This window comes from Mytilus galloprovincialis, chromosome 9 (assembly GCF_965363235.1).
Source record: "Mytilus galloprovincialis chromosome 9, xbMytGall1.hap1.1, whole genome shotgun sequence".
Lineage (NCBI taxonomy): Eukaryota > Metazoa > Mollusca > Bivalvia > Mytilida > Mytilidae > Mytilus > Mytilus galloprovincialis.
The window spans coordinates 866,898-880,374 of record NC_134846.1 but is presented as its reverse complement, the minus strand read 5'-3'; the positions used below and the strand labels follow the sequence as shown (position 1 = coordinate 880,374).

General features: G+C 31.4%; 2 protein-coding genes across 2 annotated transcripts in view; one reads left to right on the top strand and one right to left on the bottom strand.

Annotated features, from left to right (window-relative positions):
- Positions 1–233: 233 nt before the first annotated feature.
- On the bottom strand, positions 234–9,941 carry LOC143046578 (uncharacterized). The gene is made up of 5 exons (XM_076219736.1): positions 9,701–9,941; positions 6,874–7,209; positions 5,025–5,354; positions 2,496–2,580; positions 234–785 (listed from the first exon to the last, which is right to left on the bottom strand). Exons 2-5 carry the CDS (start codon positions 6,905–6,907, stop codon positions 605–607), a joined length of 630 nt encoding a protein of 209 aa, XP_076075851.1. The 5' UTR covers positions 6,908–7,209; positions 9,701–9,941; the 3' UTR covers positions 234–604.
- A 2,103-nt stretch (positions 9,942–12,044) lies between these two features.
- LOC143044190 (uncharacterized) overlaps positions 12,045–13,477 on the top strand; it is a 67,692-nt gene continuing 66,259 nt past the window's right edge. The window contains exon 1 of the mRNA XM_076216084.1: positions 12,045–12,151. Coding sequence (XP_076072199.1) covers positions 12,100–12,151 — 52 coding nt within the window. The 5' untranslated portion in view covers positions 12,045–12,099. The remainder of the gene's footprint in view (positions 12,152–13,477) is intronic.

Here is a 13,477-nt window from a genome sequence, read left to right as displayed (position 1 = left end):
TTCTATATAAGTTTAAGTGTATACAAAATATGTTTTAAAACTTCACATTTTGTAAATGTTTATCACTCCCTTTTATCTACATGACTTCCTGATAAAAAAAGTATATTATATCTATAAGGAGGAAAAACATATGTCCAATGTTGAGATGTTATCCACTGTAAAGAATATCTTGTTCATTCAAGCAAAACTATAGTTTCAAGTTTTTTTTTATTAAAATTTAACAAAATAATAATTCTAATTTTGTATAAAATGAAATTATACAATGATGATATGTACAGAAAAATAGATAGCATAATTATAATTTCAGTTTCATTATATATAAATATACTAACAGTTAATCGATATGGATGTTTTTGTTGCAATTGTATGATAATAATTTATACACGTAAACTTCAGCCAGTTATTTATAAAGAATCAAGAACAACTTGGAATACACACATGCATGCAAGAGCCCAAGGGACATGTTCACGCGAACATACGATAAACATGCACTTATAGTAATTTCAGAACGAGTCATGCCCCGGATGAGAAGTGTCGTGTCCTAAACATTACCAAATAACGAGTATTTGCTATTTGCTATAACAAACGACATAGTATCTTGTGTTTAATCATTGGTTAAGTTAGCATTATCATTCAAATGGTCCCTCCTAGCGAGTTGCTCATAGTTGTGTACATCTAAACCATGGTCGACTCCTTCATACAATGACGGATCTTGCTGTTGTGTCGTATTAACATAATCTAATGAACTGTCATTGTGGTTTCTTGTTAAAAGACAACTAAGCGTTCTAAAACAAAAATGTGCAGGTTAATAAGATGTTATCAAGTGGTACTAGTAACTAAATTGAAGAAGTTAATCTATGAAATATTCGAAACAGTATAGAAAACAGGCATTTTGAGGAAATCAAGTTTAACTTATAAACAATTAATTATTTTGTTTTTAATGTGATTTATAGAAATACAGGCTGTCATATAAATACCATATACTGAATAAACTCATCATAGATACCAGGATTGAAATTATATTTGCGCCAGACGCGCGTTTCGTCTACAAAAGACTCATCAGTGACGCTCGAATAAAAAATGTCAAAAGACCAAATAAAGTACGAAGTTGTTTTGCCAAACACAGCTTAATTTTGTTAACAGTTAATTTATAATTATTAACAAGAGAGGAGGCATGCTAAGCCATCCACCCTTTTCATATATTTGAAACAAAAAACATACATACCCTCTCATATAGGTATAATATTTACGGTATTCATGGAATGATAGAAGTGTTTGAAAAATTATCTGATTTATTAACGACTGTTGTTTTATTTTATATTTCATATACTGAGTGTTTATAGTATCATGAAGACATTGATTAGCGACTGTATCAGTAATTCTGGAGACGTTTGTGTGCATACATGTAACCTGTGATGTCACTATGTTGTTATAAATATGTCGAAATTGACATATTTGAAAAATGGCAACTTTACATACACAACTATTTAGCTCTAAAAATATATAACACAAATCAACATCATGTAGAAAATAATTTTCTTTAGGTAAAGCCTTTGCTCATACATGTATTATCAATTAAAGTTCACAAAATGAGGTATGTTGGCACTCCTTTTCATTTCAATCTCTATATTCAAGAAGTTTGTAGCACTAATATAAAATATGCAAGACAAAACAATAGAATATTAATGTTAAACAGACAGAAAAAGTGTAATGAACACTGGAAATATGTTATTTGGTAGATTTATATCATTATATGATAATTGCATGCAAGTGGCTACATCACATTTTCGTATTGATGATTAGAAATCGGCACTCTCATAATACATCACATTGAGTTAAAGTTAAATCACAAAAATACTGAACTCCGAGGAAAATTAAAAACGGAAAGTCCCTCATCAAATGGCAAAATCAAAAGCTCAAACACATCAAACGAATGGATAACAACTGTCATATTCCTGACTTGGTACAGGCATTTTCTTTTGTAGAAAATGGTGGATTAAACCTGGTGTTATAGCTAGTTAACCTCTCACTTGTATGACAGTCGCATACAATTCCATTATATTGACAACACTGCGTGAACAAAACAAAAAGACATAATACGTAAACCTGTCAAATATAAAGCAGTCAACATTGAGTTACAATCGTAATCACTGATAAAACCCAAACAAATATGTAACAAAGAAGCACAAAACTGCATATAGACCACGCATATGAGAATGATAAATTCATACCTTGCAACTGTTGATTCGAGCTCTATGTACTGAAGTGTCTAACGTGCGTCTTGCGTAACAACTTGATAAGCCTGATTTTTTTATCCGTAATTTATCCTTATCTGTTTTAAAGAGCTCAATTTGATGTTCAAAACAATGTATAACCAAAAGAATAACTGCAAAACTAGTAACATGCATAGTCTTCGCTTTATAGCAAGTAATTAGAACCCATTTATATTGCTCTTTATTTAATATTGAGTTCAACAAATCTTAGTAAATACTTACTTGCTCTTGTTCTGTAAAACTCCAAGTAATATAAAACAAAGAACCAATATTATTGATCCACATACTGTACCAACCACAACGACAGCTTAAATACAAACAATATAAAATACCATTAAAGGAAAACCTACTTTCCTGTTAACAATACTTTGAATTTTGCGAAAAACTAAGGAGTTTCTTATCCCAGGCATAGATTACGTTTGCCGTATTTGGCACAACTTTTTGGAATTTTTTATCCTCAATGCTTTTCAACTTTGTACTTGTTCAGCGTCACTGATGAGTCTTATGTAAACGAAACGCGCGTCTGGCGTACTAAATTATAATCCTGGTACCTTTGATAACTATTTACACCACTGGGTCGATGCCACTGCTGGTGGACGTTTCGTCCCCGAGGGTATCACCAGCACAGTAGTCAACACTTCGATGTTGACATGAGTATCAATAATGTGGTCATTTTTGGAAATTTCCTGTCTACAAAACTTTGAATTTTTCGAAAAACTAAGGATTTTCTTATCCCAGGCATAGATTACCTTAGCCGTATTTGGCACAACATTTTGGAATTTTAGACCCTCAATGCTCTTCAACTTTGTACTTGTTTGGCTTTATAAATATTTTGATATGAGCGTCACTGATGAGTCTTATGTAGACGAAACGCGCGTCTGGCGTACTAAATTATAATACTGGTACCTTTGGTAAATATTTACACCACTGCTGGTGGACGTTTCGTCCCCAAGGGTATCACCAGCCCAGTAGTCAACACTTCGGTGTTGACATGAGTATCAATAATGTGGTCATTTTTAGAAATTTCCTGTTTACAAAACTTTGAATTTTTCGAAAAACTAAGGATTTTCTTATCCCAGGCATAGATTACCTTAGCCGTATGTGGCACAACTTTTTGGAATTTTGGATCTCCAATGCTTTTCAACTTTGTACTTGTTTAGCCTTATAAATATTTTGATATACGCGTCACTGATGAGTCTTATGTAGACGAAACGCGCGTCTGGCGTACTAAATTATAATCCTGGTACCTTTAATAACTATTTACACCACTGGTTCGATGCCACTGCCACTAGCTAAGATGAGTTTCTTAATACTATCTAAATAAACTCATCATAGATACCAGTACTAAATTTAGTATATACACCAGACGCGCGTTTCATCTACAAAAGACTCATCAGTGACGCTCGAATCCCAAAAAGTTAAAAATGCCAAATAAAGTAAATTGATACACACGGAATTGAAGATTAGTTTATAATATAAATTATGTCAGTATCAAGGCGTTTACTACTGATCAGATGATAAAACAGTTCACTAACAGCCGTATTGATCCAGTGCAAGGACATTAACAAAAAACGTTTCATAAATTCAGTAAGTTCGAAGCACTTTTCTTGATCTAGTTAAATGCAGGAACGCTTTTATCCAAACATTGGAAGCAAAGGATGCGTAAATACGTGTAACATTTTGAGCCTTTTGACAAAAAAGGACCTGGGCAGATTATTTAAATTTACCGAAAGTAAACTTTGCTTTAAGGAGTTAGAAACAGTGCCATAATAATATCTATCAAATAACGAAGAAGATCCATACATGCGTTACTTATGTACACAATAAAACGTATAAACTGAATTACTAGATAGGGCTGCAGAAACAAAATAAGGTTGGTTTAAACCTGTTTGCGCTTTCAATATAGTTTTTTTTTAAAGTATAAATACATGACTATAGTAAACAGCACAGTGTTAGTAAATATTCAAACCTTTTTGCCAATTTTTTGATAATTTGATACAGATAGACAGGAAATACAAACAAACAAAATACAATTATACTGAATTCGAATATATATATATAATTCGCTAACCGAGAATATTGTGCTTTTATTGTAAGGGATATACATTTTTGTATTTTCCTTGTTTGTATTTTCTGTCTATTTGTATCAAATTATCAACAGTTAAACCAAGATTATAATGGCTACATGCAATGTGCTATTTATTACATTTATTCAATTCATAAATAATGGATACAAAATTGCCTCTTTTAAATTCCAATCGTTTCTTGGTAAATGAATATATTGAGACAAATAAACACATCAAATACCTATTAAATTAATCGGTTAAACAACTGGACTACAATAGTATTCGTACTTTGTGTTGTTATTACTTTTAAAATGATACAAAGAGTTGAAATCTTAATCCTTTCAAAATCATATTTTATAATGTGAAATAAATCAATCGACTTGATTATTATTTTTTATTTTGCAGTAACCAAAGAAGGCAGAATCAAATTAGTATAAAAGAATTACGCAATAATCATAATATTTTTATAACCATAGTAACACTTAATGCAGGAATAAGTATTTTCAAAACTGAACCATAGAGAGGATGTTGACTCTGATTTAACTATCTCACATTTACCAAATGAAGAAAAAGTTTATAATAAATCTGATAATATAGTCGTTGTTAAGATTACATGTATGCCCCATCACATGCAACACAAAATTGTCAGTGGTACTTACTATCTATACATTTGTTTGTTATTTACCTGTGTTTTCACAGTTTGGCTGTTTCATAACTGGAGTTATATTACCTTCCTCTGTTATACTGACATACAGCTGAACACGTTTTGTGTGAATAACATCGTTCAAAGTATTGCTAACTATACAGATATATATACCGCTATTTGTTGTAGTGACATTCGTGATAGTTAAAGTTTTGCTGGTGCTTATTGCCTCAATTTGGTTGTCTTTATACCAGAGATAACTTGGTTCAGGATTACCATCGGTTTTACAATTCAAGCTGATACTGGTATCGAAACCAACTAAACAGTCTGTTTTATTTGGATGTGTTATAATAGTTGGCATTTTCACAGCATCTGTATGGTGGAGAAAAATAGGAGAAATGCATCATTTTATTTGTTAAAAGTGTTCAGCATCTAAAATCGTCCATGTCTCGTTTCCATTCTCAATTTTATCAATCTAACAGGAATTAGAACAAAAATAGGATCTGATGATATTTAGAGCTTGTCGTTTGTTGATGTGGTTCATTATAGTTACTCGTTACTAGTTTATTGTATAGATTATTCTGTTGTTTTCCCATTTGAATGGTTTTAAACTTGTCATTTTTGGGACACTTTATTATAGCTTGCTTATACCTGTAATGGTTTACTTTTTCAAAATGTTATATGCACGGAGAGTTGTCTCATTGGCACTCATACCACATCTTCTTATATCTTAAAATATTACTAAATCTATATAGTTTTTCAGTCGTGTATAACCTTTACTGATCTTCACTGTTGATCCAATGGATGAATCTGTCGTAATCTAATCTGCAATCAATTCCATCTATGGTGACCTTTATTTGTTAGTTTCTTTGTCATTTAGTCTCTAGTATAGAAATGTCTCATCAACCACATCTTCTAATTTCATATGAATGATTTAAATTGAATAATTTAACAAAGGGACCAAACATAAGTGTTGTGCCTCAAAATATCATATGGGTTGGGATTTTGATTGCAAAATTACAAGAGTATTATTATAATAACTCATTCATTTTGTATGAGGGAAAAGAGTGGGGGCGGGCGTACAGGGAATAAAAAAAATATGATTTATTGAAAAACAGATTACTGACTTATTTCATCTCTAAATAAATACTCTATACACAACCTTAATTCTTATTAGAAATTGCATTTCAATGAACGAGGCAATGAAAAAAACCACAAAAAAAAACCCACCACTGTTTTAAGTATACAATTATGAGTTTGAGATGAGGGGTGTACTTTCTTTATGTAGAGTCCCCTGCCCGTAATTAATACGGTCTTTGGATGGTTGAATCTTTTTTTCTGTATAGTTTCGTGTATGCTGTTGTTTGCTTGTTAATTTTTTTCTTTTTGGTATTGTTGTTTACAATTTTTCTTCCTATTACTAATATAACTTTATATAGATTTTTTTATCGTTCGCATTCTTTGAATATTCACAAAATAAGATGTTGTCTTTGCGGCAAAGACACGAAAACCAACTGTTAAACGTTCTTAATATATATATAGAGGGCAACATAAAATTAACAATAGACAAGAATTTTTTCAAAATATGTCACAGTCTAAATCGTTATGAATCTATACAAGTATAAATATATTAAACATTTTACAGTCAAAGCGTATCAGAAACAACCAATTCTAAAAAAAAAAAAAAGACCAGGTGTTAACATCTAGATGTCTTTTTATGAGTTGTATTGTTGGATTGATCATTTATTGACGTTTACTATGGTGGCCGTATTGACGTTTACTATGGTGGCCGGTTAAGGGCATTTTAGTTTACCTTACTTTGTTCATGAACATCTTTATTCGAAGCAAAATTTGTTATGCATTAAACATGAATAACAAACAGTTTACTTACAGTTCACATCTAAAGGCACAGACTCTACATACATGTTTCCTTCTGTTAAAGTTGACACAACAACACATCGTATCACTGCATTGTTGTCATCAGCAGTGACATGTAATGTGATGTTACTTGTACGATAGTAGGAACAATTATCAGAAATCTCCTGTATTGATGTTTCTGTGGCTGCATAGTTCAACGATACAATATGATCACGTTGATATTTTTGGAAAATAAATATCCCTGGTGGACTTCCTACATTCCCAGAGCAAGCAACTGTTTGATTATCACCATCAGTTATACTAGGTGTTGGATTCAATAAGACAATATTATCCGGTTTGGAAGGTGACACTGTACAAATAGAAAAAAATACTCTATTATTCTTTTTGGTCATATTTTGACTCCTGATAGTTTCATTGTTAACATCGATGGCTTCTAACGCAAGCACCGAATATATAAAATTGACCTTTTGAATCTGTTGCCAGTTTTGACTCTTTACACTACATTTCCACAAAATATTTTAATTTAATTAAATGGTTGTTTAGTTAATCTGAATGCAAATAAATGTGGTGCAACTCATTCAAAGCCTTTTTCTCTAATGAGAAAGGTATATATGATAGATATACTTACTGGAGGTGTAATAAGATGATTGAATATGTTAATTTTCTCCCCGATAATATTTATGTAAGTTTCGGCAACAATGTTTATCGACATGTTATAAGTATTTCTATGGGCACTTATTGCACCCCCTTTAATAGCAGGCTTACTTTTGTACTGTTATGAATCACAGTTTTAAGACCCCTCTATACTGCATTTTATTGATAAATTCAACAACACCTACCGTTATCTTGATAAATTTTTTTCGTTAAATAATTTAACATTTTCTAAATAAACTATCCAAATTTAATCAATAGAATTTACTTTAAATACATCAAATGTAAACTGAATTAACTGTCCTTTCTTGGATTTAGATATATCAGTTTTAAACGGAAAAATACACACTAATGTAACGACAAAAGGGACGAATATTTTGTTCTCGATTATTATTTTTCCTGCATGGTTTGGATGGTGGTGAACATGTGGCACGATCTTACGTTTTTGTTTATACATTTGTATATCTCAACTCGTTCGCTATGCCCGTGTATGGTGTGAAATTTTGGATTTCAATGAACGTTATCTATGTAAACCGGAAAATTGTTAAGTCAGAACCTTTACCAAACTCTTCAATAGATAAAACAAATTCTGTTTTGAATATAAGAAAGAAGATGTGTTATGATTGCCAATGAGACAGCTGCCCACAAGAGACCAAATGACACATACATTAACAACTATAGGTCACCGTACGGCCTTCAACTATGAACAAAGCCCTTACCGCATAGTCCGCTATAAAAGGCCCCCAGATGACAATGTTAAACAATTAAAACGAGAAAACTAACGGCTTAATATGTGAACAACAAATTAACGAAAAACAAATATGTAACACATAAACAAACGACAACCATTGAATTACAGGCTCCTGACTTGGGACAGGCACATACATACACAATGGCGGTGTTAAACATATCAAATATAAATACAGCTAAGCTAATTTATCCCTGAGGTAAAAAAGCCTAAGTATTTAAAAAGTCCTAGTTTTGTTAACTAATTCATAATAATGAACATATTAAAACACGGCACGTCTTCGTAAACACTACTAAGAACTCCTGATATTGTCATAGCTACATGAAATATTCAAGTCTCAAATAACCAACACTGAAATTTGTTTTAACAGGTTTTTAATCCTCTAAAATTTGCCATACCAGAACATACATCATGTTGATTGTGGACTATCTTTGGAAGATAGCCTCTGACGATAACCTCACAAGGGACAGGTACATGCCAATGCAGCATTTTGTCAGATTGTGTTCATTTCCTTTTTAAAATCGATCATCACAAGAAAAGGGAAAAAGGAACACAACAGATAAAAAAACCAAAACAAAACAAAACAAACAAACAAACAAACAAAAACAAACAAACAAACAAAAAACAAACACCAGTGCAATCAATAACCCACTGCACTATTGAAAAAAGTCAAAGCTACCTTTAACATGTTTAAAGAATAAACAATGTATAAATCTGATTATCTATACGGAAGCCCAAGTCTTTGTGGAGTTTAGTAGTAAAATTGAGAAAGGAAATGGGGAGTGTGTCAAAGCGACAACAAGTAGTTTATGTAGGAGATGACTGTGGCCCATTTTGACTCCTAAAAATATAATTTGAGTTCAGATTTGTTTTTTTTATCACTGATTGAAATCGTTATCATGAATTGTATGGTTTGCTTTTGTGAATTAAATTGATATCGTAATTACAGTTTACTTTAGTTCGTGATGAAGAAATATCTTTTTATTATGCATTTAAACAAAATCCTAATAATGGATTAAAATCATTATCACGAACGGAACAATTTTGTTATCACGGTTTAATTTGGGATAAAGACGAATATGTTGGATGAGTTACCACTGTTTGTTTTGTAATTTGGGATCATGGATTTAATTTAAAGAAATCTTCCAGACTTCTGAAATACTACAAACATGATGCATCAATTGATGTACACGAAATATTGGTTGAAAATTGCGCTTTCACATTCTCTCATTGATAAAAGTATCAATGAACGTGCGACTAAACCCTAGGCGTTAGTCTTATTTCGTACTCGCTGCTGCTAGAAAGAAAAAGTCTGATTCAAATTATCTTTGTTACATTTGTTTTTGGTTTCGTAAGCAATAAATACATTTGAAATAGTAAACTCATTTTCGGATTAATGAAGAGGGCTGGATAACAACAATATCTTTTTAAAATCATTTACCTTGAACAAATATGTCAATAGGCTCTGAATAAATTGGTGCCTCGCTGTATATGTTTAAACTGCACTGATAGCTTCTCTCGTGCTTACATTTCAGGTCATTGAATGAGAGTACAACTTCTGATAATACTGTGGTAATGTTAACACTTCCAAATAGATACTCTCCATAAGGTAAAAGTTTAAGTTTATTGTTAAGTAGAACTACTTGTACTACATCTACAAATGTGTCTGATGATTGATTTTTAGCACTAAAGCCTACACCTACCACCAGGTCACCAGGATCTGTAGTGTAGAAACATCTCAAATCGATTACATCAGTACCGAGTAATTCAGAAACATTTCTCATATGAATCTCTCTTGAGTTTGTAACTGTAAAAATGAGAAAAGTTGCTGAGCAAAATTATATATTTCTTTTTAACTCGGAGAAACAAAACATTATGAAAAGTTTACAGCCGTCGATTGCTTCGTAAAATCGTTACAGAGGCGGATTAAGAGGTGTGGTGAGGTGGGTTGGGGTGGGGTCAGTCCCTGGGTCCCCGTTTTCAATCTATATACATGGTTGAAACATGTTCCACTCTCAACATTGCCTTGTTTTGAGACCCGGTCCCCTTTTTAAACATCCTTATCTGGATAGTCATAGCTGATTTCAGGTCAGGATAGGGCAATTGAAGCACTATCGCTTTAACATGTAGAAACCTCTTTGCTTTCTTTTTTCTATTTTTTTTTAAAGGAAACATAAACATTAACTTCTAAAACATTTAAATCAGATATCTGCAGCAAATGTAAAAAAAAATCCTTGAGGATCTGTATTCACTTTAAAGGTGGCCATTCTATCACACTTTTAGTAAAATGAAAATATGATATGATTTTTGATTTTACAAGGATGAAACGGTCAGCCGAAGTTTGAACGTGCCTTTAAGAACTTATCATTCGTCGATTTAGACACTAACGCAAATATATCGCTCCTAATCATAAAGATGATGAACTTTCAATGCTTTGCCTCGACAAAAAAAATCCCTTTTTGCAACATGTAGCTGTATATAGGGGCCCCATAATAAAAGAACTTAATCAAAACGGTTCTGAACAGTCTCTCTCCAAATTTTCAATCTTTTCAACGCATTAAACATTTATAAGTTCATCAGACTTACCACATAAGTGTACTATCAGTATGAATGGTGACAAAATTTGAACAGCTGTACGATAATACATTTTTGAAAGGACAAGGAAGTTATTACATTTATTACACATTTTTATCAACGTTTGAAATGTTTTGACTTATCCGGTTTTCAACAACAAAGTTTTGTTATTTACAAACTGTAATGAGTGAAGGAGATGACCGCTTGGGTGAGTAACTTATATTCTAGTTTTTAATTTTAATTATGAATAAAGTTTGAAGTTTTTACAAGTTCTAATCATTTACTGATCATAGAATAGCTTTCAACAAATATCTACTATGAAACTAATATACTACACAATTAACACTGCAGCACGCAATATCAATTTTGTATCACGCATTTTTATAGATTATAAATCAATTATACTATGATTTATCTGATTTGAATGCACCAACAATTAAACAACTACATGTAGCAACCAGCGTTCATTTCAATATTTTTAATAACATAAGCAATCACATAAAAAAGTAATGCTACAGGTTTGTCCCCATATGTATATATTTCATATATCGTCTTAGAATTGAGATGATTATATAAAAAAATATTTATATTTATATATTTTTATCTACAATATTGTGTCAATAATCCTTATAAATTTTAATAACTGTAACAAATACTATTTTGCTCTTCATGGGCTCTTTAATTTGAATAACACTATCTTATCTTATATTATCTATTCATTGAGGAGATGTGGTATGACTGCCAATGATACAACTAGCGTTCAAATGTTGTGGGTATAAGCTATTATAGCTAGTTCTTTGCACGTATTTTATCGTATATATACATAGTCAGTCATTTAAAAGCTTTTGTGATGTAAAGTCTATATTAATTTTTGTCATCCTTTTTTATAAAGATACCGGTTATCTAGGGTCTCGTTTGTCGAAACAGCTGAACTAAATGAATGTTCGACAGGTTTTATTATGTTGAGATAAAGATAAAACTTAACCATTTAACATCACACGACCTTGCAAAGGTAAAACTAGAATGAATTATATCATGTATATTGTATACAGATAGAGTGTGTATCAGTTTATATGCGTAGTAATTTACAAAACCACACTTTAAACTTTCATTTATAGTTTCCGATAAGTAAATGTGAAACTAACATATATATATTTATTTAGAAATGAAGAAAGAAGGAAGTTAAAAGATTTATTTATGACCTGAAATTATGCGCTGATATATCTTTATTCTTACTCATCTCCCGAACCAGAGTACCAGCTGAATATGACTGAACTGATTTATAAGGTTTTGATACTACTGACACTGTTAACTTCTGGTAAGTACCGTTTTTAATTTCTTATCAAAATAATATTTTTAAATCTGCGCTATCTAAAATACACTCATAAAATGAACAATTGTCAAAGGTTTTATTATCATTTGTTGACAAGGCATGTGTATAGTACATATAGATGCACGAATATTGATTGAGGCCGGGCTCAATATGTACACCTTGAGAAGCGAAATATGACTATAGAATTGAGGCCGCAAAAGAAATTAGAAAACAAAAAGAAAAAGAAACAAACAGTAACCTGTTTGACATAATAATTTCACCTTTATAATTGCATAGCTTTAAAGCTTATTTATACTAGTAAATATTATCGATAACAGCTATTTTTCAAGGGACACTAGCTACGAGATATAGAAACAAAATCTAAAATACGATTTTTTTTTATCTTCAATCATTAACGAAAGTGAAATAGTGAAATAATCATCGCTTTTAGCAGCCAGTATGGTTTAATTTTTCAAAATAAGATAAGAAACATTGATGATTAATTTTTCACTTGCAAGTGAACAATTCGACCTCATTGAATCCGTATTCATGTGAACTTTAATTTAACCCCTTAGCTAAAGATAAATAGCGCATGCACTGTCCGTGTTTTTTGTTATCTAAATGAATAGAATGTCAACATTGAAAGTGAAACAAAGGTAAATCATTTATTTGATTAAGGTGGTACCTAACACTACAGGGAGATAACTCTGTAAAATTAGCTAAACGTTTTAATTATATTGTATTTCTAAGGAAATTTTAAGCTTCCCAATGATCAAAATAAGTGTTTGTCAAACTGCTATAAAACCAGTGCAATTTTTCTGATAAAATGGTTGGTTCAAATTTTTGGAAATTTCTGTAGTTTTGTCAAAGGGTCAAAGTAAATCATTTGTCAAAATTTTATGAAAATTAAACGAGCCAAATAAATTTTAGTAAAGTGTTGGGTACCACCTTAACTGGTTTGATCCACAAAAAAATCATTCTTATATAGGTAAAAACGATTATTAAATATATTTTTAATCTATAGTATGAAATTAAACAGACCTCGGCTAGAATATTCGTTGATAGGACAGGGTACAATATAAACTGATCTGATGAATATATGATCATTTAACGGTATTTTTTGACCTCATTTATGTAAAGAAAAAACTCGGATACTGTTTTGATTTTCATAACATAACAGAGAATATATCATCATGCTGGTCTTCTTGTAGACTGTTACCGTGTAGACTAGCACGGTAAAAAATCCGGCTAAGCGGTGTCGGTCTCGTACAAAGAAGGTAAATAGTTTTATTCCATTAACATCCGAAATAATCATAGTATTTGCCACTGGAC